Source organism: Drosophila miranda, chromosome XR (genome assembly GCF_003369915.1).
Source record: "Drosophila miranda strain MSH22 chromosome XR, D.miranda_PacBio2.1, whole genome shotgun sequence".
NCBI classification, from domain to species: Eukaryota; Metazoa; Arthropoda; class Insecta; order Diptera; family Drosophilidae; genus Drosophila; species Drosophila miranda.
In genome coordinates, this window is record NC_046674.1 from 15,959,116 (window position 1) to 15,977,580 (window position 18,465).

At 44.6% G+C, this 18,465-nt stretch overlaps 3 protein-coding genes across 5 annotated transcripts; 1 reads left to right on the plus strand and 2 right to left on the minus strand.

Annotated features, from left to right (window-relative positions):
• Positions 1 to 7,281: 7,281 nt before the first annotated feature.
• LOC108150950 lies at positions 7,282 to 17,516 on the plus strand. 3 transcript variants are annotated; one of them, XM_033386841.1, is made up of 4 exons: positions 7,282 to 7,287; positions 16,920 to 16,981; positions 17,133 to 17,305; positions 17,370 to 17,516. In XM_033386841.1, exons 2-4 carry the CDS (start codon positions 16,936 to 16,938, stop codon positions 17,424 to 17,426), a joined length of 276 nt encoding a protein of 91 aa, XP_033242732.1. In that variant the 5' UTR covers positions 7,282 to 7,287; positions 16,920 to 16,935; the 3' UTR covers positions 17,427 to 17,516. The 3 variants fall into 3 exon arrangements, with proteins under 3 accessions (XP_033242732.1, XP_017134772.2, XP_017134773.1); XM_017279283.2 differs by lacking the exon at positions 7,282 to 7,287 and adding an exon at positions 16,826 to 16,866; XM_017279284.2 differs by lacking the exon at positions 7,282 to 7,287 and adding an exon at positions 16,829 to 16,869.
• LOC108150942 (exocyst complex component 1) lies at positions 12,129 to 15,244 on the minus strand. Its single transcript, XM_017279276.1, has 6 exons — positions 14,591 to 15,244; positions 14,305 to 14,532; positions 13,796 to 14,245; positions 13,249 to 13,733; positions 12,686 to 13,193; positions 12,129 to 12,602 (listed from the first exon to the last, which is right to left on the minus strand). The coding sequence occupies exons 1-6, from the start codon at positions 15,242 to 15,244 to the stop codon at positions 12,255 to 12,257; spliced, it is 2,673 nt and encodes an 890-aa protein (XP_017134765.1). The 3' UTR covers positions 12,129 to 12,254.
• Positions 17,435 to 18,369, minus strand: LOC108150947 (DNA-directed RNA polymerase III subunit RPC7). Its single transcript, XM_017279281.2, has 3 exons — positions 18,145 to 18,369; positions 17,947 to 18,075; positions 17,435 to 17,890 (listed from the first exon to the last, which is right to left on the minus strand). The coding sequence occupies exons 1-3, from the start codon at positions 18,286 to 18,288 to the stop codon at positions 17,522 to 17,524; spliced, it is 642 nt and encodes a 213-aa protein (XP_017134770.2). The 5' UTR covers positions 18,289 to 18,369; the 3' UTR covers positions 17,435 to 17,521.
• Positions 18,370 to 18,465: the final 96 nt, after the last annotated feature.

Sequence of the window (18,465 nt, forward strand, 5' to 3'; positions counted from 1 at the left end):
CTTTGAACATGCGAGATCGAGTTCGGTGACCAGCGACCGTCCAGAAACGGACGGACGGACGTCCCAAGTCAAACTGAAAGAGGCCATATATACTCGAACCATATATCTCAATCTGCCCCGAGTACGGGTGCTTATACAAATTTTTGCGTTTATTTACTGCAGCTCCAGACCGCCCCTAAAAGCCCCGTCATTATGAGCAACAGGTGAGATCACAAAGGAGCGGGATACTCGACTAAAGTGATGCCCAGTAGTTGAAAGAGATGTTCCTCAATCCATGAAGTGAATTCTGAGAATAGTCGTTTTCGGAATACGTATATCCCCATTCGAACTCTATGAAAGCAAGTGAGTATGGAAAATGTCGAAAAACCTTCTAAAGCCTTCTTCTATAAATATTTTCATAAACGAACAGAGACAGACAAACAGACAGACCTCGCTGGAGCCGACCCAACTGATTATTTCCATAGAAATCAATGCCTTTCGTCATCGTCTGATTTTTACCCATATCTAAACAAACTCTAAGAGTAGGGAATGGTACTCGGACTCGTGTACCCTCCACAAGTGCCGGGTATCAAAATATTTGCGTGTCTTTGGCCAAATGAAGGCCCAAAAGTGGATGAAGGCAGCGGGCGGCGTGGCGTCTTCGCTTGTTTATTATTGAACGATGAACATTTTGCAAACAAATGTGGCGCCGTAATGCCAAAACGATTTGCATTTGCATGTTGCAGACACAGATACAGTAGCCGATACAGATAGAGTCTGCTGATAGTTTTGTGTCTGCAAATTAAGCAGAAAAGCCACAGACATAAGTGTTAAATCCACACAGATACATATAGAACGGAGACGGGAGCCGGGAGCCGGGAGACGGGAGACGGGACGAGGCGCTCACTCGACCGTTGGTTGGGTGGAAGACTTGGAAAGTCAGTCCAGTGAGACGGGGACGCCCCGGACCGGACCGGGCCGAGCCGAAGCGAACCAAACGGAACCCAAGGGACGCAATGGCGATGGTGTGTGCAGTGCATCAAGTTACAAGTTATTAACAGGTACATACATACATACGTACTCCCAAGAAAGTACAACAGATACACATGTAGTATCTGTACTGGCACTGGCACTGGCTCTGGCGCAGTCATTGCTTTTCTTTGTGCACTCAAATTGAACGGCGACAACTACAGCGAGGAGTCGGAGAGTAGGAAAAACTATGACACTTGATAAAGGTTCTGACGAGGGCAACAAACACCAGCAGCAGCAGCAACAACAACAGTACAAGCACCAGCAGCAGCAGTGGCAGGCAGTGGCACCACCAACTCATATTCAGCCGGGCGTAACCACCACAGCCGCTGTGGCTTTTTCCACTTCCACTTCTGACCAAAGTCAAACCGAACATTAACTTGCCATTTAGAGGAGCTGTACTCGAAAGAACCAAACCGAACCTCACAGAACCTCGCCGAGCCTCTGTTCACCTCAAAAGGCGGCTCATAACTTTTTTTAAGTAACAATACTTCGGATAATTAAGGGTTCAGTTTCCAAGGAAACATCAGCATAATTATGTTCAAAAAGAAGAGAAAAAATCCCACTCAAGATCAATAAGTTGTAAACCTCAGCATAAAAACTCTTAGAGTTAATAATCCCCAACAAGAATTCCGATAATAAAGCTAATGGTTCTCTAAAGTTCATACAGCATTTACAACTGGAATGCCATGACAACCTCTACCTTAATCTAACATCCAGATTAAAGGCAATTAAATGGCGGACTCTTATTAATCTCAGACCGACCCTCGAACACGTGGTTGACCTTTGACAGAGCGAAAGTCCAAGCAGTCCCCGTCAACCCCATTATGGCTGAACCTGAACCTGCATCCGACGGCCAGCTAGCCCCAAACAGAATGTCACAAATGGCAAACAGCAAACATCTCGCCAAAGTAATATCCATTTAAGTCCGAGCGAGGGAAAAATAAAAGGAAAAACGAACCAAAACAGCGGCACTAATTAATGTCCAACTGTGTGGCTAATTAAGAGATCATCTGATGGATACGGGCACGGGCAGACAGGCGATATGGAAAGTAGACAGTGGAAAAGCAAAGACCCAACAGCAGACAGAGATTGAAAATATCTATGAAAAGTGGCAGGGGAAAATCCCTGATAAACCTTTGATAGATGTTTCGATTTAGAAGAGATTGTTTGGATTGTATATATATACATATATCTTTATCTTTAGCACAGCATTCGAGTAATTGAAAGTCTGCGCTTGGCTTGGCTTGACTGGGCTTGGCTTGGCTTGGCTTGGCTTGGCCTGGCTTAAAAGGAAAGTAAAAACTAGATGAGTTTTTCTGTTTGTTTGCTACCGCTCTTTCCTTCCTTCCTCAACGAGTACCCGCTGCCACTAGTTTCCCCAGTTTCCCCGCTGCGATCGGGGACTCGGTTGCTGAACGAAAGTAAAAATAACAAACGCCACTCTTAATTGTGGCTCTTTTGCGTATCCATTAGATATGTACATTACTAACTATTGTACAGCCATAGTTTGTGTCTTTGCTTGACACAGTTTCTCAAAAGAGCCGTAGATTATGTAAAATTATGTGTAAATTATATTGAAACGAGCGAGTCTCGAGCGCGAGACAGAGATACAAGTAAAAAAAATCTCAGAGTACATACATATGTATGTGTATTTGTATCGCTTTGATTGCTCTTTATTGATTGTTCAATCGAATGTAATTAATGCTGTCCGCTGTGGGGACACGGACTACTGCAAATATCTCTCTCGTTGCACGCTTCACGGATTCCATTTTTCGAAACGAATCTTTCCGGCTGGCTTTTTAGCAAGTTTTTCTTTTTGTCACAGCAACAAATTGTCACACATTCGACAGCTCCATGCGAGCCCGCGTTTTCGCCATTGCCCCACTCCGAGGAGTGGTGTGGAGTGTTTTTGTGGGGCAGTCTGTTTTGCGTCTTCACACACCGCCACGAGATGTGGATAGATGGCAGATGCCCACATCTTCAAACACGTTCCGCCATTAAAGCATTGCCAATTGCATTTAGCACATTAGAGCGCTGGTAATTACATTTATCCGAAAGATCAAGGCATGGCATGGTGGACATACTTTTTATTGGACGTGTTTAGGCATGCGGCCATAACCATAAAGATTACTGCCTCTTTGACACTCTTGCCACTGGGTCAAGAGCACAAAAAATAATGTAGACGCTCTGTGGCACAGGCACAGGCACAGGCTTCGGCTTCAACCGCAAACTCGATTCAATAATTGCTACGGCTCCAACTCCAACTTCAACTACGACTCCAACTTCGAGTCAGGACTGTCTGTTTATGCAAATCATTGTAAATGCTTCATGTTGCCCTTGCTGCTCGTTAATTGCATCAGCATCAACATCGACATCGACGGGCCGCAAGTGGCTGGCAATCATAATCCATCCGTACTCAACAAATCGCTGGCTAAATGTTGGTCCCCTCTCCCACCTCTTGTTACACAATAAAACGCGACGCTTTGGGGCCTCGCACAATGGCAATTATCAGAATCATTAGCAACTGAATGGCGGAGGCTCCTCCCCATCCTCCTTCGCCCTTCGCCCCTCGAACTTTTTCGCAATTGAATCGAACAAACAAATAGACAAACTGGCAATGAAATTGGGGATGGAGATGGGGACGGAGATGGGGGGCGAAGATGGGGATGGGTATACATACATAGGTATTGGGGGGATGCTTCTAAAGCCAGACGAAAAATTAGATACACAAATATTCATGGCAGGTGTTTAAAAATAACTACCTCTGACGTAGATCGCTACACAAACAAAACAATCTCCAAAGCGAAGGTTTCATAGAAGCCCAGCAGGTGCGTGATCGGAGTTTTCCCGATTTCAATTCTCAGTTGGAACCAATTTTAATGGGATCTTTCAGTCAGAAACCTCAAATGGGGACTTGGAAAATATCCAACTAATCTACTAATGGAAATTTAAAGACCATTATGGTATTAGGTAACCACTGAACGGATCTTTAGTTATGCTTCGGAGAAGATTAAAAGTATTTTAAGCCTTAGAACCGGTTGGAAAAGGTAGCCAGGCATCATTGCCTAGGATTCCGATGAGTTAGGAACACCTTCAAATCACTCACAAAATTCTATAAAAAAACGAGGGGGAACGTTATGAGTTGCTGCGGAGACCGCAACTCTACATTTATACCCGATACGTAGCCACTGCAAATTGATTTTTTCCTTTTGGCTATAAAAATGATCCGATCTGATCCAGATTCAGCAATCTGATAGATATGGTTATTTTCTATAATTGTGCGCTTTAAGTTTTCTCGAATGTTCAATATTGTGGATGCCACGGATTTTCGTTCTTTGTGGGGCGGAAAAGGGTGGGGCGAAGTTTTAAAATATACTTGTAACAGTGACATATCACAGAAGTCCGGGTATAAATTGTCGTTGCTCTAGCTTTTGTGGTCTTTGAACACTAGGCGCTTATAGGGACGGACAGATAGACAGACAGACACGGCTCAATCGACTCGGCTATTGATGCTGATCAAGAATATATATACTTTATGGGGTCGGAAAAGATTCCATCTGGACGTTACGCACATTCATTTTCACCACAAATCTAATATATGTATGTACTCATATACTCATTTTGAGTATCGGGTATAATAACTCCAAAAGATATAAAATGGAACACATCGAATAGATCAGATCTCTTAGGGTATTATTTCGCAATTATAAATAAAATTTATTTACCATACAGAAAACCATACAAATTATAGAATTTGTTTAACCGATTTTCACGCACATTGTATTAAACTATAGATATGTATATTTAAAACAATTTGCACATCAATTGTCGCATAAATTTTGTTGGTTTTCTGCTCTCATAAGCTTTGCAATTTGAACTTCTTTCCACTTCTGAAGATATTCTTTAGATTAACCCGACATTCCCATTCATCACTTGGTCGGAAGTAGATAATTTTTTAATTTGTATTCAGCCTGGCTACTGCTCTTTTTTTTATTTTTTAGGGCAACACGACACAAGCCAAAACCAAAACCGAAACTGGAATCGGGTAATCAGAGACGTAACGCTGTTGCTCTAAAAAGCTCATTTGAATGCCCCATAAAGGGGCATTGCTACACGTCGGGCACAACAGTCGAAAATCAATTTCGATTCAATAGCGAAAATTCGCTGGAAATTACGTACAGAACAGAAAAAAAAAAAAAAAAAACAACATTGAAATTCAAATCCGAGTGCGAGTTTCGAAGCGTTTTTGCGGTAACGCGATGACGACGACAGGTTCGGTGAGACTGAATGGGCCTGGGTCTGAATGCTGACTGAGCCTCAGAGAAATAGAGAGAGAGAGAGAGAGAAAGAGAGAGAAGGAGAGAGAGCGAAACTCCGACGATGAGCCTCTCTCTAGAGAGCTCTGGGAAATACTACCTGTCTAGCAGAGGCTACCTGTAGGCATCGCTGGTCAGGGACTGGGACTGGCTGGGGCTGGAGCATTGGGCATTGACTGGTAAAAAGAGTCGACTGGTACAACACGTGTAACATGGGCAAAACGTATCTGCTAGATACATTACTTGTATCTGATCAGGCGTCTGGTAATTGCGGTAATATCAGCAAAACACGCAAACCGTTTGAAGACAGCAAAGAGGCAAGATAGTCTCACTGTCTCCCTCTATGGATCTCTCGCTCTGGCTCTCTATTTATACGAGTATATCTATCGTTTCATATCCTAGCAAATACACAAAAAACCCATCGAAAGGTTAGAGACAAAGACAAACTCGCTGTCCATTGAGGGAAGTCTTCGAAACCCTTGGAACCCATGAAGGCTCGAACCTTCTTTGAGCAGCCAAAAAAGAAGCCGCACAGAGACAAAGGAAAACGAAAATTCTGCTCATAAACAGGAAATTAATCACTCGAGTGTGTGTATTACTTCGATTCCCTGAGCCCTGAGCCCTGGACCTGAGACCTCAGACCTCAGACCATCAGTTCTTTCACATGCCCCGTCAGGTACCTCAGGCAATACGCTAAGCCCCTGGACGGAGGAGGAGGAGGAGGAGGAGGATAGGGCCGATGCCCATGGGTTTGAGGAAGTGCTGGTGCTGCTTTTAGAGGGTAAAAGGTACCCGAGTACATATATTCCCACTTCTCAAGGTCGCTCTGGCATTTACAACTTCATTCGTTCGCCGTTCGGTTCGGCGCGTCGCGTTTCGCAGCAGCGTGTAATTGAATTCTGTTTATTTTGACTTTTCGACTGTTCGCACAATGCAACACAAAACAGAGGGGAACAGAACAGGGTTCCCAGAGAGTACTGCCAATGGGAGATAGCGAATAGTAGATAGCCGATACTGCGCGCCATCGTAATGCTAATGAGTTCCTCAATCGAGATTTTTCTTAATGATGATTCAATGGACGAGCCAGCCAGAAGCCGAAGCCAGCCAGAAGCCGAAGCCGAAGCCAGTCAGAAGATTCTTTGCCAATAACTAATTACAATTGGAGATGTTCCCACATACATATGTACATGCACAGACCTAATCATGCTACGAAACGATAGAGTTACCGGTTTCCGGCTCATTTCTAATTATAAACCAAACAACTCAGCAACAATTATTCTTAATAATAATTTAGCATGCATTCAGCAAATATGTACATATTTCATGGCCCCAGAACATTTGCGCATTTATTATTGATTATGATTATGGGATGAGGGAGTTCGAGAAGGCTGAGAATCAGGGCTTAAACATACATATATATTTTGATAGGAGAAGCGAATGGGGTGTTTGGAGTGGAGTGGGGTGCTTTGTCTTGTTCCATTTTTGGTTGAAATTAACCAAAAAAAGCTTTACTTAGTCGCACGATAATTAAGGAAATCTTTTTTAATGTGCTGAGCTTCACAGAAACGTATCTATCAAATATCAGCCCAGAGATACTGAAATAGAACGACAGAAAAACTAAAACCATAAAGAAGAACCCATTGAGAGGCAGTCTTTACTATTGCATCACTTTTCCCAGCTTTATCAACGAATGAAACTTTTCTAAACAGAAAATTGGTGTGCCTTTAGCTGTAAATGATCATCTGAATCTGCTCTTGGCATAATAAATTACCGAAAAGAAGGAAATATTCGAATATACTGTGGCCTGAGGTTTTTGTGGTACGTTGAGCTTGCCGCAAGGAAATGTGATATTCGAAAAGATACTCTTATTTGTTGATAGCTTGGGGTAATTCTGTGAGATAATGGTAATGGAAATCTTCTCCGATTTTCCTCATAATCCCATGCAAATGCCATCAAAAAAGTCTCGCCTCCAAGTCATTTCTCCTCAGCAATGACCTCGGGGTAATTGTGTTGGAAAAGTGGAAAGAGTGAGAGACAGAGAGGGTTTTGGAAGCGCATTAGAACCAGGCACATCAAAATGAGGAAACTGGTCTATATATAATGTAAGACACGAGCTCCTCCGCTACACTCTCCACCCAATCACGTTTCCACGGAGAAAACAAACCAAACCAGACGCAGACACAGAAAAAAAAGGGGACGAGAGCCGAGAGCTGACTGCCTTCGTTCCCCAGGCCGTACCAACCCAAGCCCCTCAGAGCTCGGAGCTTGGAGCTTGGAGCTGCCTGTCAGTTACCAAAATGAGTGCAGAGCTATTTTCCCCAGCATGCTTTACTTTATTTTACATTACTCTTTTTGTACTTTTGCTATTCTCCACTTTCTAGCCACAGTCTGGCTGGAGGAATCTGGCAGAGTCCGCGGCCAAGAACCCACCATGCCACCAAATTGCACCACTTTGTGGCGTTCTGGTGGCGAGGCAGCAAAGGCAAAGAGGCATCATTATCATGGCCATTACTGGCTGCAGTGTACCTTACTGACACCATAAATGGTCCCCAGTTATGGGATGTGTGTGATGTGTTTGTGTGTGCTCTAGGTCTGAGTGTTTCTGGATTTGGAGCTCGAGATTCTAGTTGGGTTTTTCCATTGTTTTTCGCTTCTCGCTGGCCCTTCCAGGGTGTACAGGGTGTACAGGTTCTATAATATGCCATATCCAGTGATTCCACTCTTAATTGAATGTGACGTGCTTCTTTTTGCTGAAGATCTAACACTCCAACTCTTTCAATGATGATGAGATCACTGCCTTTCTGCGGGTTTTCTTGGGAGTAAATCTGTTATAATTTAAGATTCTACTGGAGCTGCTATCTAACAGAGGCTTCAGAGACCACAGTAAGTCGTTTAAGAAGCGAAGGGTTCCAATAGAATGGGTCTGTAACCCTTCCTATGCATCGAATTTTGGTCCACTTGAAGTTAACTGACCTCTATGGCAATATATAGTAACATCTGTTGCATCTGTTACAATCTCTATTAGCTACTGCACTGCTGTCAGGGCCTGCTGTTGCGGAGCCTGTTTTTGCTGGGTGGTTCACATGGCTTACATTTTGAGAACCTCAACAATACAGATTCACTGCGCTTCCCCGCAGTTTGGATATGAATATATTCAGTTAGCACTTGCTGTAACTTTTCTCGCTTCGTTTTTATTTATTTGGGCTCTCGAGAGTGACTTCATTTTCCCAGGCCCCCGCCCCACCCCCAGCAGAGGCGCACAGGTGACATGCAACCCCCGTTTGGGGTTATTTATACACATTTTATCGTATAACGTTCCATTGTTCCACACACAACACACTCTGTTTTCCACATGCATAACTATATACTATACATATGTATATTGTACTACCTACTGTTCGCAGTCGGAGACGGAGACTGGTATTATATACACATAGCACACTTACGGTGCATATTGCTTGAGCTTTTGATTACCAAACGCTCCGAAAACTGCATAGAAAAGTGGTTTTTTTTTAGCGTTTTAGCGGCACGTATAGCAGTGGCAGTTGTGGCAGGGGCAGCGGTGTGCCCCCAGTGCAGATTAGAAGCCAAGTACAGGGGCAAGCAAGCCATTCTGCTGATGACAGCAGCACAGCGGCGGCAGTGGGAGAGAAGAGACCACCAGCAAATTTGTCCAAGTCCAAGTCTAGGCCCGAGAGGTACCCCAGAGAATAACGGTCGCAAACAAGAAATGTGCGGCCCACAGCACTAACTCTTTGTAGACACGGCAGGCACCGCACCCGCCCCAACAGAACGAACCCACCAGCAGCAGAATGCCGCCTTGCAAAAGAACGACCGAAAGAAAGAAAGGTACGAGGTACGAGCAAGAAGTGAGAACTGAGAAATGGGGAGGAAAGGCAGAACGCGTCCATACCATGCTGCCGCCTCTGGCTAACCTCAAGTAAACCTCTAGTTCTGGCTAAGAACGAGGAAAAATCTGATGACTCAGTCACGAACCACAAACTTAATGGGGAATTGGTGGGGGGATGTCGTCTTACCTTCCTCTGCCTTCCTTAATTCTCGGCATTGCAATAACTAATGAATATATTGAAAAACAAAAGATAATGGCCAACTGCAAATATTTACGATGCAATGCCAGGAATCTCGCAGCGGATATTACACAGCCCTATACTATTTCCTGCACTGTACCCCTACCTGTGGCTTTGCGGAACAGACTGTGCCAAGTAAACACTTGATTAAGAACGAAAACAAGAGTGAGTATTATATCTCTACCACCTCTCTCTCTCTCTCTCTCTCTCTCTCTCTCTCTAGATGTCTTTTTGCTCTTGCCAGATATCGTGAGCGAATGAGATCAGAACAGACGCATGCGATTCTAGAAGGTGTGGATCCGTTAATTCTGGACTGCTTATCATGTGCAAAAAAATATATTTTATATATGTACGTACATATAAGAAAATGGAACAACAATTAAACTTGAGCAAATAGCAATTCTATGACGACATTCAAGGAAATTTCATATTTGCCTGAGAATGAGAATGGGAATGTATACAAATGAGAACTTTGATAAAAGACCGCGTACGAGGAGTACAATAATGATGACATCTCACATTCTTGCATACAGAAAACAGTGAAGAGATGAAGTTTCTATAAAGACTCTCTATGTTTATGCTATTTTTGTATATGTTTGGATAGGGTTCCAAAGGGTTCCAAAGATGTAACAAGATATGAAGATGTATGTATGTACTATATATGTATGTTCATATAAAACTGGGGACTTTGAGTAGCGTCTTATGTTTTAAATTTATGATATGAAATGTGTTGCCTTTAGCTTTACATGAATGCTCAAAGAGTTCAAAAAGTTAGTGTCATTCCTGGTTGGATGACTCAAGATCTCAACATCTCAAGATCACAAGATCAACTCCCCGATAACAGTATTTGCTGATGACATAGATAACACTTGCATTGAATCTAAGTAGTACAGCACACTACACATATCCCTAGTTGGTCTGTTATCACGATCTATCCGGCAAGAACATTTACAGTTCGTTTCGTGTTGTTGTAATTGTAAGGTTAAAGCGTTTATTTCGAGCTTGTACTAACTAATTGTTGTTCGAGCGCGCTTGGCGGAAGTTTGAACTGCATTGGCAACAGCATTGAACTTGTGTTTGTAGAGACGATCGTGGGGGGCTTAGTTTATCAAGGCGAAACTTGGTTAATATATACAGCGATGCGATGACCGCCAGCAAAGAAAAAACCCAAAAAGCCCCCACCAACCGAAGAAGGGAGAATAGGAAGGAAAGACAAGACTACAATGCAACCGAAAAAGTAGAAGAACGTGAGCACAAAAAAAATATATAAAAAAAGAGAAGCGTGTGTGCATGAGAAATGCAAAGGAGAGACGAGACAGCCTGAAAACTGGTCGAACGGGTCGTTATATTCGTGAGGTCGGGGTCTGGGCAGCAACGCCTGCGCATACAGGAAGGAGGATCGGTGTCGGTATCGGTTCGGTTCTGTTCGGTTTGGATCCGGCCACTGTGAGGCAACGAAGCGGCTCAAATATTAAAACAGCAGGCAGGCGGGAGTTTACACATTTCGTTAAAATATGCACCACATTTAATTGCACTCGTTGCGGCTTTTCTGCCATTATTTACCATTTGCATTTGCATTTCAGGGAGTTATCAATAGCACGGACACGGCACACACACGAAACAATTTAAAATTCACAAAAATAAAATACTAGGTGGACGACGGAGAGTACGCGATCACACGACCGCATGGAACGAAGCGCGAAATGTTTTTGAAAAGCAAGACAATGGATAGTCGTCGTGTTGCTCAATTTAGAGATTCCGTTGAATAATTCTGGCTAACTGGAACCCTTAGCTTTGCCCACATAGTTTTATCGCATTGATGAATACATTTTCTACAAGATTGGCTAGTTTTTAGTCTTGGCTTTTTTTGTTTTTTGACTAAAACAAGGTATAAACAAAATAGTTCAACAAAAAAACAGTCGCAATGTTGCTGGTGTTTGTAGACATGATGCGTGTATAGGCCTTTGTATACCCTATTTCGTTAATATTATATAAAGGTACTGTTTTCCAAGCTACTTTGAAACGTAATTGATAAAGACCTTGTCTTAGATTGCATTTTTTTTTTGCATATTCATGCATTTGATTAGTTTCTTGTATGTTTATCCTGATTCCTGTACCAATTCTTGGTCTCTGTATGAAGACCACTAATTGCAAAATATCGTTACAATACCTTTAAAACAGAAACTGTCTAGTTTCTGCACAAATTAGAGCCTAGGATGGCAAATATTTTCTCAGTTCTATAACATCCACTTCCCCCAGGGTATTGGAATTGGCAACATTTGTATATGGATTGGGACTCATTTGTTGTGAACCGGCTATTGCCAAATTTATCTTCCGTCGAATATTACAAGCTATATAGATCTCTCAGCTTTGCCCACTTAATTTTATCCCATTTGCGAATATATTTTCTACAAGATTAACTACTTTTAATTACTTGTATCTATTGTATTTTGACTAAAACACGGTTTACAAGTTAATGTTGCCCGCAACACTGTACGGAATGAGACTCATTGTTGCCTACCGGTTCAAAGAGAGCTTTACCCGATTAAGAGAGAGCAAAAAGAGATTTATTATCACCTGAAAAGCTTGTCTCAGAACTTCCAACGGCGAGCCAAATGCTCCGCCAAAGCTCTTGCTACACCAAAGCTTGTTTTCTTAATCACTCTCTATTGCTCTCTCTCTCTCTCTATCTGGTGCTCTCTCTTGTAACAGCTGTTTAAATATGTGCGCGCCATATATTTTTCAATCAGAAACAACGCTTTAAAAACTATTGCACTTAAATATAAATCTCGGAAAGGCTCTAACACTCGCTTCTCCGCTTATCCACTCTCCCTCCTACTCAGTGAGATCGAGCTATGTCCGAGAAAAAGGCGAGGATATCCTGTATGTTGAACTCCAGATTGATCATGGCTCCCGCATAGCACTTCTGGATACGCTCCTCGAGGTAGTTGTACTGTGCAATGAACTCCTCCTGCATGGCATGCCACACCACCTGCAGCAAATTCTCCTCCTCGCTTAGGTGCTTGTCCACCTTCTTGTACAGGTTCTCCAGACCCTTCTTTACCTCACGCGCCGGATACTGGGCGATCACCTTCCGTAGCTCCTGTTTGGAGAAGGCCATTTGGTAGCTGATTTCGGTCTCCTTGACGCCCTGGCCCACCTTCAGTTGCACGCCCTCGAAGAATTGCTGAAAGACATCGAAAGGAAAGAGAGAGATCATTTAGAGATATGCGACATGCGACTGGGGGTCAATGACTGGCGTTCGCTTACATTCAACTTCTCCAGCGGCCTGCCAAAGTACTGAGTCACATACGCTTTAAGCGCATCGTTGTAGCGCGTCTTGGCCTCCTTTTTGAGGGCATCGAGGCCAGGGACCTTGAGCTGGGCCAGCAAGGCGTACATGTGATGGTAGTTCTCCATGCGCACCACCTGCGAGGGCGTCTTTGGGTGCTCCTGCGAGTGTAGGCTGATGCCCTCGAAGATAGCGTTGACCAGCTGCAGGTACCACTTCTCCATATCGGTACGGCGGTCCGATTTGCGAAAGATCCCCTCCGCCGTCTGGGCGAAGTTCTCAAAGTTCTCTACATAGGGCAGGATGGCCTTGGAGCGTTTATGCAGTTTGGCCTCCCGGATGGATTGCAGCTGCTGCTGCATAAACCGGTCAAAGTTGCGCTTCACCTGCACCAAAGCCGAGGCGAAGGTCATGCTGAGGAAGGAATGTGTGTCCTGGGCGGACATGACGTGCTGCGTTAGTCGCACAAGCACGTACAGGGAGTAGCTAGAAGAGAGTATTATTTAGCAATTGCAAGTGACAGATATTTTCATTCACTCACAAGCTATCCACCCGCTCAAAGCTCTGAATAAACGTGACCAGCTCCGGTTCAAGGCAGCCAAAGAGCCCCATCATCAGCTTCCTTACATCCTCGTTGATCTGCCGATCGATCCGCTTCTGCGGCACCCCCTCCGCTGTAGGCGATGCCGCCAACGCCGCTATTCCAGACTGCGACATGTCCACCGCTTTTTCCATATCCAGCGTGGTCTGCGTGTTCTTTGTCGTAGGACTGATCACATCCATTTGGAAGAAGTTGATGCAGAAAAGCTGCTCCTGCAGGGCGATGGGTTCCAGCTCGGCCAGGACCTTCTCCAGCAGGGCATCGAACCGCACACGGTCCGCGCTCTCCACACCGGGGCCCCACTGATCTCGGTTGATGCCAAGCGTACCGTAGGGAATGGTGGAGTCTGCCGACTTACGGGACGAGGTGGACATATCCAGATCCTCGCGAGAGCTGCGCAGCTTCTCCGAGACCTGCATCTTAGCCTAGGAGAGAAAAGGGAAACCATTAAAGCAAAGAATATTTAAAGAGGAAATCGAATCCTTACCAAGTTAAAAAAATTCCTCACATCCCTGTCATAGATTTTGCTCAGAGAAGCCGTGTATACCTTCATTAGACCATCATAGGTCTTGCGGTCCATGGCCTTTGTCCAGTGCATCAACTCTGTGTAGGGCGTCAGCTCTCGATGAACATTGGAGTGATTGGGCAGTGACAGATCGGTGTTTGTCAGCGGCATATCCCCAATCTCGTTGCCCAGATGGATGAACAGATTGTTCATGAACCGACTAACGGTGGCCGAGAACTTTTGTTTCCACTTCTCAAAGCGCTTTCGCTGATCCTGTACAGCCTCCAGCCGAAGCAGGGCCGGATCGATGTCGCTGTTCATGGCCTGCTGCAGGCACTGCGCCGCAGCAATGGCCACTTTGCGACCAGCCACAGTCTTCAGATCGGGCTCGTCCAGCGCCTGCTGTTGACTGTGCGGCAAGTCCAATTGGCTCTAAGGGATGCAATGATCGGATAAGTCAGATATAGATACACTTTCCTGCAGGTTCTTACGATAACTTTGTTGAGTTCCTTCATTAGTTTGATGTTGTTGTTGTTGGCTATTTCGATCATCGCATTCTTGCCGCCGATCTTCTCCATGGTCTCCTTCACATGCCCCAAGATATCTTCATAGGTGTCCAAGCGAGTCTCGAACTTATCCGCCTCGGATATGGCATTGTCAATGTGCTCCATCATCTTCATCACCTTCTGCTCGGACGCCAGCACACTTTGTATGTTGGCCTGTGCAGAAGACATCCCTTTAGAGAGCATCTGTTATAGAGGACCTCCTTCTACTTACCCCATCCAGATCGTGCAGTTCTCTAGACAATTGCTCTATGAACTGTTCCGCATCTTTGATGGCAAAATCACATTCGGAGAATAGTTTTCCCAGCTCATTGGCCTCCTTGTCGGTCAGCGCCGTAAACTCCTGGGCCTCCTCCTCCTCGTCGTCCTCGTCATCGGTGTGCTGGGTCTTCTGGGCTGCCCGACCCAGGGCCACCTTCTCCGGCGACTTCTCCGAGAGCCAGGCACTGGGAACGTTGCGAAACTCTGCCCGTGGACCGCGCACGTACTTCTGGATTTGTCTATTGAGGACGGCCAGGAAGTTTTGTCGCTCGTGCAGGTTGAGGGCATACCACTTGTAGAGCTTCTCCAATTGAATGTCGAACTCGTGCGTCTCGAACTGCTCGTTTCGCCCATCGACAGACTTTATCTCGTCGAGCTGCCAGCTGCGCTTCCTCTTGTACTCGGACTCCCGCTGCTCAGATTGCTTGACCAGGCACAAGGTGACCACGGGCACCGGCGGCGCTGTGGTCACCACGCACAGATAGCAGGGCTTCTTGTCTTTCTTCTTGACCACCGTCACCACTGAGAGGAGGCGTTCGCCGGAGGCCAGGAACAACTCCTTCTGCAGTATGTGTTTGATGTTGGCCAAGGCGCCAATGGACAGCATGGCTGGGGAATGTCTCGAGTAGCGCCGGGCAAAGCAATTGCTGCTAGAACCTAATTTACTTAGTGTTTTTGCAAATAATACGCCTCCACAGACATAGAACAGCTGTTCCCAGTAGCGGACTCGTCCATCTGGCAGCGCTGTCGGTATCGCACACTTTTGTAGTTTTCGCGGTATCTTTGCGCCTTGACACTACACAGGGCTGCCAAACTACAAAAAAATGTAGTTAGTAAAGAAATTTCGTGGAAATTGTTGTTGACCGTTTTTGTTTAAGCCTTATTTTGTAAACAATCCCATTAAGATGAGAACTTAAAACGAGAGGGAACGTTGTGAGTTGCTGCGGACACCGCAACTCTACATTTATACCCGATACTTAGTCAGTATGGCTCTACTCCGGCAGACGCCGCTAATATGGAACGACACGACAAAGAGTGCGTGCGAGAGAGACAGAAAATCAGTCTGAGCGTGACGTCGGGCGCTGCGTAACAACTGCAAATTGATTTGTTCCTATTGGCTATAAAAATGATCCGATCTGATCCAGATTCAGGAATCTGATAGATATGGTCATTATGTATGATTCTGCGTTTTTAGTTTTTCGTATCTTCAATATTGTGGATGCAACAGATTTTCGTCCTTTGTGTGGGCGGAAAGGGGTGAGGCGAAATTTTGAGATATACGTTTTATAGTGAGATCTAACAGGAGTGCGGATACCAAATTTGGTTACTCTAGCGTTAATTGTCTCTGAGATCTGTGAATATTCCCAGATTTTCGTCCATTGCGGGGGCGGAAGGGGGTGTGGCGAAATTTTGAAACAAACTCGTCTCGGTCCGATATATTAGGAGTATGGATACTACATTTGGTTGCTCTACCTTTTATAGTCTCTGAGATCTAGGCGCTAATGTTTTACTCTAAGCAAAGCCGGCTATACTACGTGTGTGTTAGAGAGAGACAGGGCGAGAAAAAATGAAATTGTTTTCTTGATGCTGGCTCTAATAATAATACGATCCAATTCAGATTCTGTAGTCTAAAAGATATAGTCATTCTCTACGATTCTGCGTTTTTGGTTTTCTCGTATCGTTATTTTTGTCCTTTGTGGGGGCGGAAGTGGGCGGGGCGAAGTTTTGAAATATTTTTGTAGCAGTGACATATCACAGAAGTCTGGATCCAAAACATCGTTGCTCTAGCTCTTATAGTCTTTAAGCAATAGGCGCTGAAGGGGACGGACAGACGGACAGACGGACGGACGGACAGACGGACAGACGGACGGACGGACAGACGGACAGACAGACATGGCTCAATCGACTCGGCTTTTGATGCTGATCAAGAATATATATGTATACTTTATGGGGTCGGAAACGATTCCTTCTGGACGTTACACACATCCACTTTTACCACAAATCTAATATACCCCAATACTCATTTTGAGTATCGGGTATAAAAAGCACGGCAGAGATATCTATCTCGCTGTTATTATTCGACGGAATATCAAAAACGAGGAATATGTACATATAATAGAACTTCAATTCGTTAGTATATTTACGGTATATTTTTAAAATGATACGGTATATTTCGGAGGGTCAGACCGTATATTTGATCGATAAGTCCGCTGGTCACACCTTCAAAAAGTCGTAAGCGAAAAAAAATCACTCGAATTTTAAAACAATTTAAACCTTTGCAGAAACTTTCAAGCAATCATGTTGGTTAAGAACATTGTCAAGCAGGGCCTTCTGCTCAGAAATGGTGAGTACCGCGCAAGGGGCCATTTTCACGGCTCATCTGCTAACCTTAGACATTACATAATGTGTGATGCACCCAAATGGGAGACAGGAGTTGAGCTTTTCAATATGCTGCGCCTTTGGTAATTCATTAATGTCCCTCATTCTAATTCCAGCTGGTGCCATGTCGCGCGCTGCCTACCACGCTGGCGGACACCACCAGCACTCCACAATGAACGATTTGCCCGTGCCCGCTGGGGACTGGAAGGAGCAGTACAGCCAGCAGAACACCAAATACAATGTCATTCTCATTGCTGGCGTTTTGGTGTTGGCCGGAACCATTGGATTCGTGAGTGCCTGACCACAGCCCATTTTAGATCATCTGTACATGCTAATTGAATACCATTTTGCAGGTGAAGTCATCTGGATTGGTGTACTTCAACTACAGCCCCCCCAAGGATTTGGATTAAATCACACATCCCTCTAAATATATATTGTATTTGAAATGTGTTTAAAATAAGATTGAAGTGGTGACATAGTAAATCAGAGATCCAACACAATTTAATTATATGACGGGGCCATCATCCAGGTTGTCATCCTCTTCGTTGTAGGCTTCGCCATTGTCAAAATAGCTGTTGCCATAGTCGTTCTCGTCGTCCATTTCATCGTCTAGTGCCGCCTCAGGGTCGTCCATTTCGTCGTCCTGCTCGGAATCGGATTCCTTCTTGGCATCGTCCTGCTCATTCTCGGCGCCGGTTTTCAGCTCCTTCTGTTCCAGAACTTTCAGTCTATCCTCAATGTTAGTCTTCTTGGTCAGCAGCTTGGGTCGGGTATCCGCGCCCCGTCGCTTGCGATTCGACATATTCAGCTCCCTGGGCATGGCTCTGTAGTTGAACTCGGGTTGCTTTTTTGTCTTCGTTTGCCCCAGAATTTTCTGCAGAGATACGCAAGAACATAATGCTTTTTCTATCAATTTAACGAAGTACTTACCTCTCGCCAGTCTTTTTCCTCTAAATTCTGTTTCTCCTGGCTCTCTGAGACAACGTAGTACGGCGAATTCCGCATGCGATTCAGAAACTTCTCCTTCCACACTAGTTGAAAGGATTCTGCCTCTGTTGTCTGCCAAGGGAACAAAGTCAAGATGTAAAATATTTCTGATGATCAAGTTTTTTCCTGGTTTAAACATACCTCCAGGGCAATGGGCTTGTTCATTACCGGCGGAAACGTCGGCTGCGGCGCTGACTGTACGGGTAGGTCTTTCACACAGCCAAGCATCGCCAATTGCTCGGCAGTAAGTGTACCAGTCTTTCCTCCACGTCCGCGTCCTGCCATAGCTTAAATATTTTATAAACTTTTCCGCACGTTTTTCAAAATGAAATTTGAGCAATACGCCAAATTTGCCAGTCACAGACAATCAAAAAAAAACATATGTTTTACATTTTTTATATTTTTCGGTATTTTTTGAGGTCATAATTGAGCCGACGGTATATATACGGTGTTTTTCCCAAA

Excerpts from the sequence above, each read along its gene's own strand:
- LOC108150942 (XM_017279276.1), bottom strand. The coding sequence starts at position 15,244 with ATGCTGTCCATTGGCGCCTTGGCCAACATCAAACACATACTGCAGAAG. Across the intron at positions 14,533-14,590 it reads AACTGCACGATCTGGATGGG|GCCAACATACAAAGTGTGCT; the intron begins GTAAGTAGAAGG and ends TCTTCTGCACAG. Across the intron at positions 14,246-14,304 it reads AGGAACTCAACAAAGTTATC|AGCCAATTGGACTTGCCGCA; the intron begins GTAAGAACCTGC and ends TGCATCCCTTAG.
- LOC108150950 (XM_033386841.1), top strand. The coding sequence starts at position 16,936 with ATGTTGGTTAAGAACATTGTCAAGCAGGGCCTTCTGCTCAGAAATG. Across the intron at positions 16,982-17,132 it reads GGGCCTTCTGCTCAGAAATG|CTGGTGCCATGTCGCGCGCT; the intron begins GTGAGTACCGCG and ends TTCTAATTCCAG. Across the intron at positions 17,306-17,369 it reads TGGCCGGAACCATTGGATTC|GTGAAGTCATCTGGATTGGT; the intron begins GTGAGTGCCTGA and ends ACCATTTTGCAG.
- LOC108150947 (XM_017279281.2), bottom strand. The coding sequence starts at position 18,288 with ATGGCAGGACGCGGACGTGGAGGAAAGACTGGTACACTTACTGCCGAG. Across the intron at positions 18,076-18,144 it reads ACAAGCCCATTGCCCTGGAG|ACAACAGAGGCAGAATCCTT; the intron begins GTATGTTTAAAC and ends TTCCCTTGGCAG. Across the intron at positions 17,891-17,946 it reads AGGAAAAAGACTGGCGAGAG|AAAATTCTGGGGCAAACGAA; the intron begins GTAAGTACTTCG and ends GTATCTCTGCAG.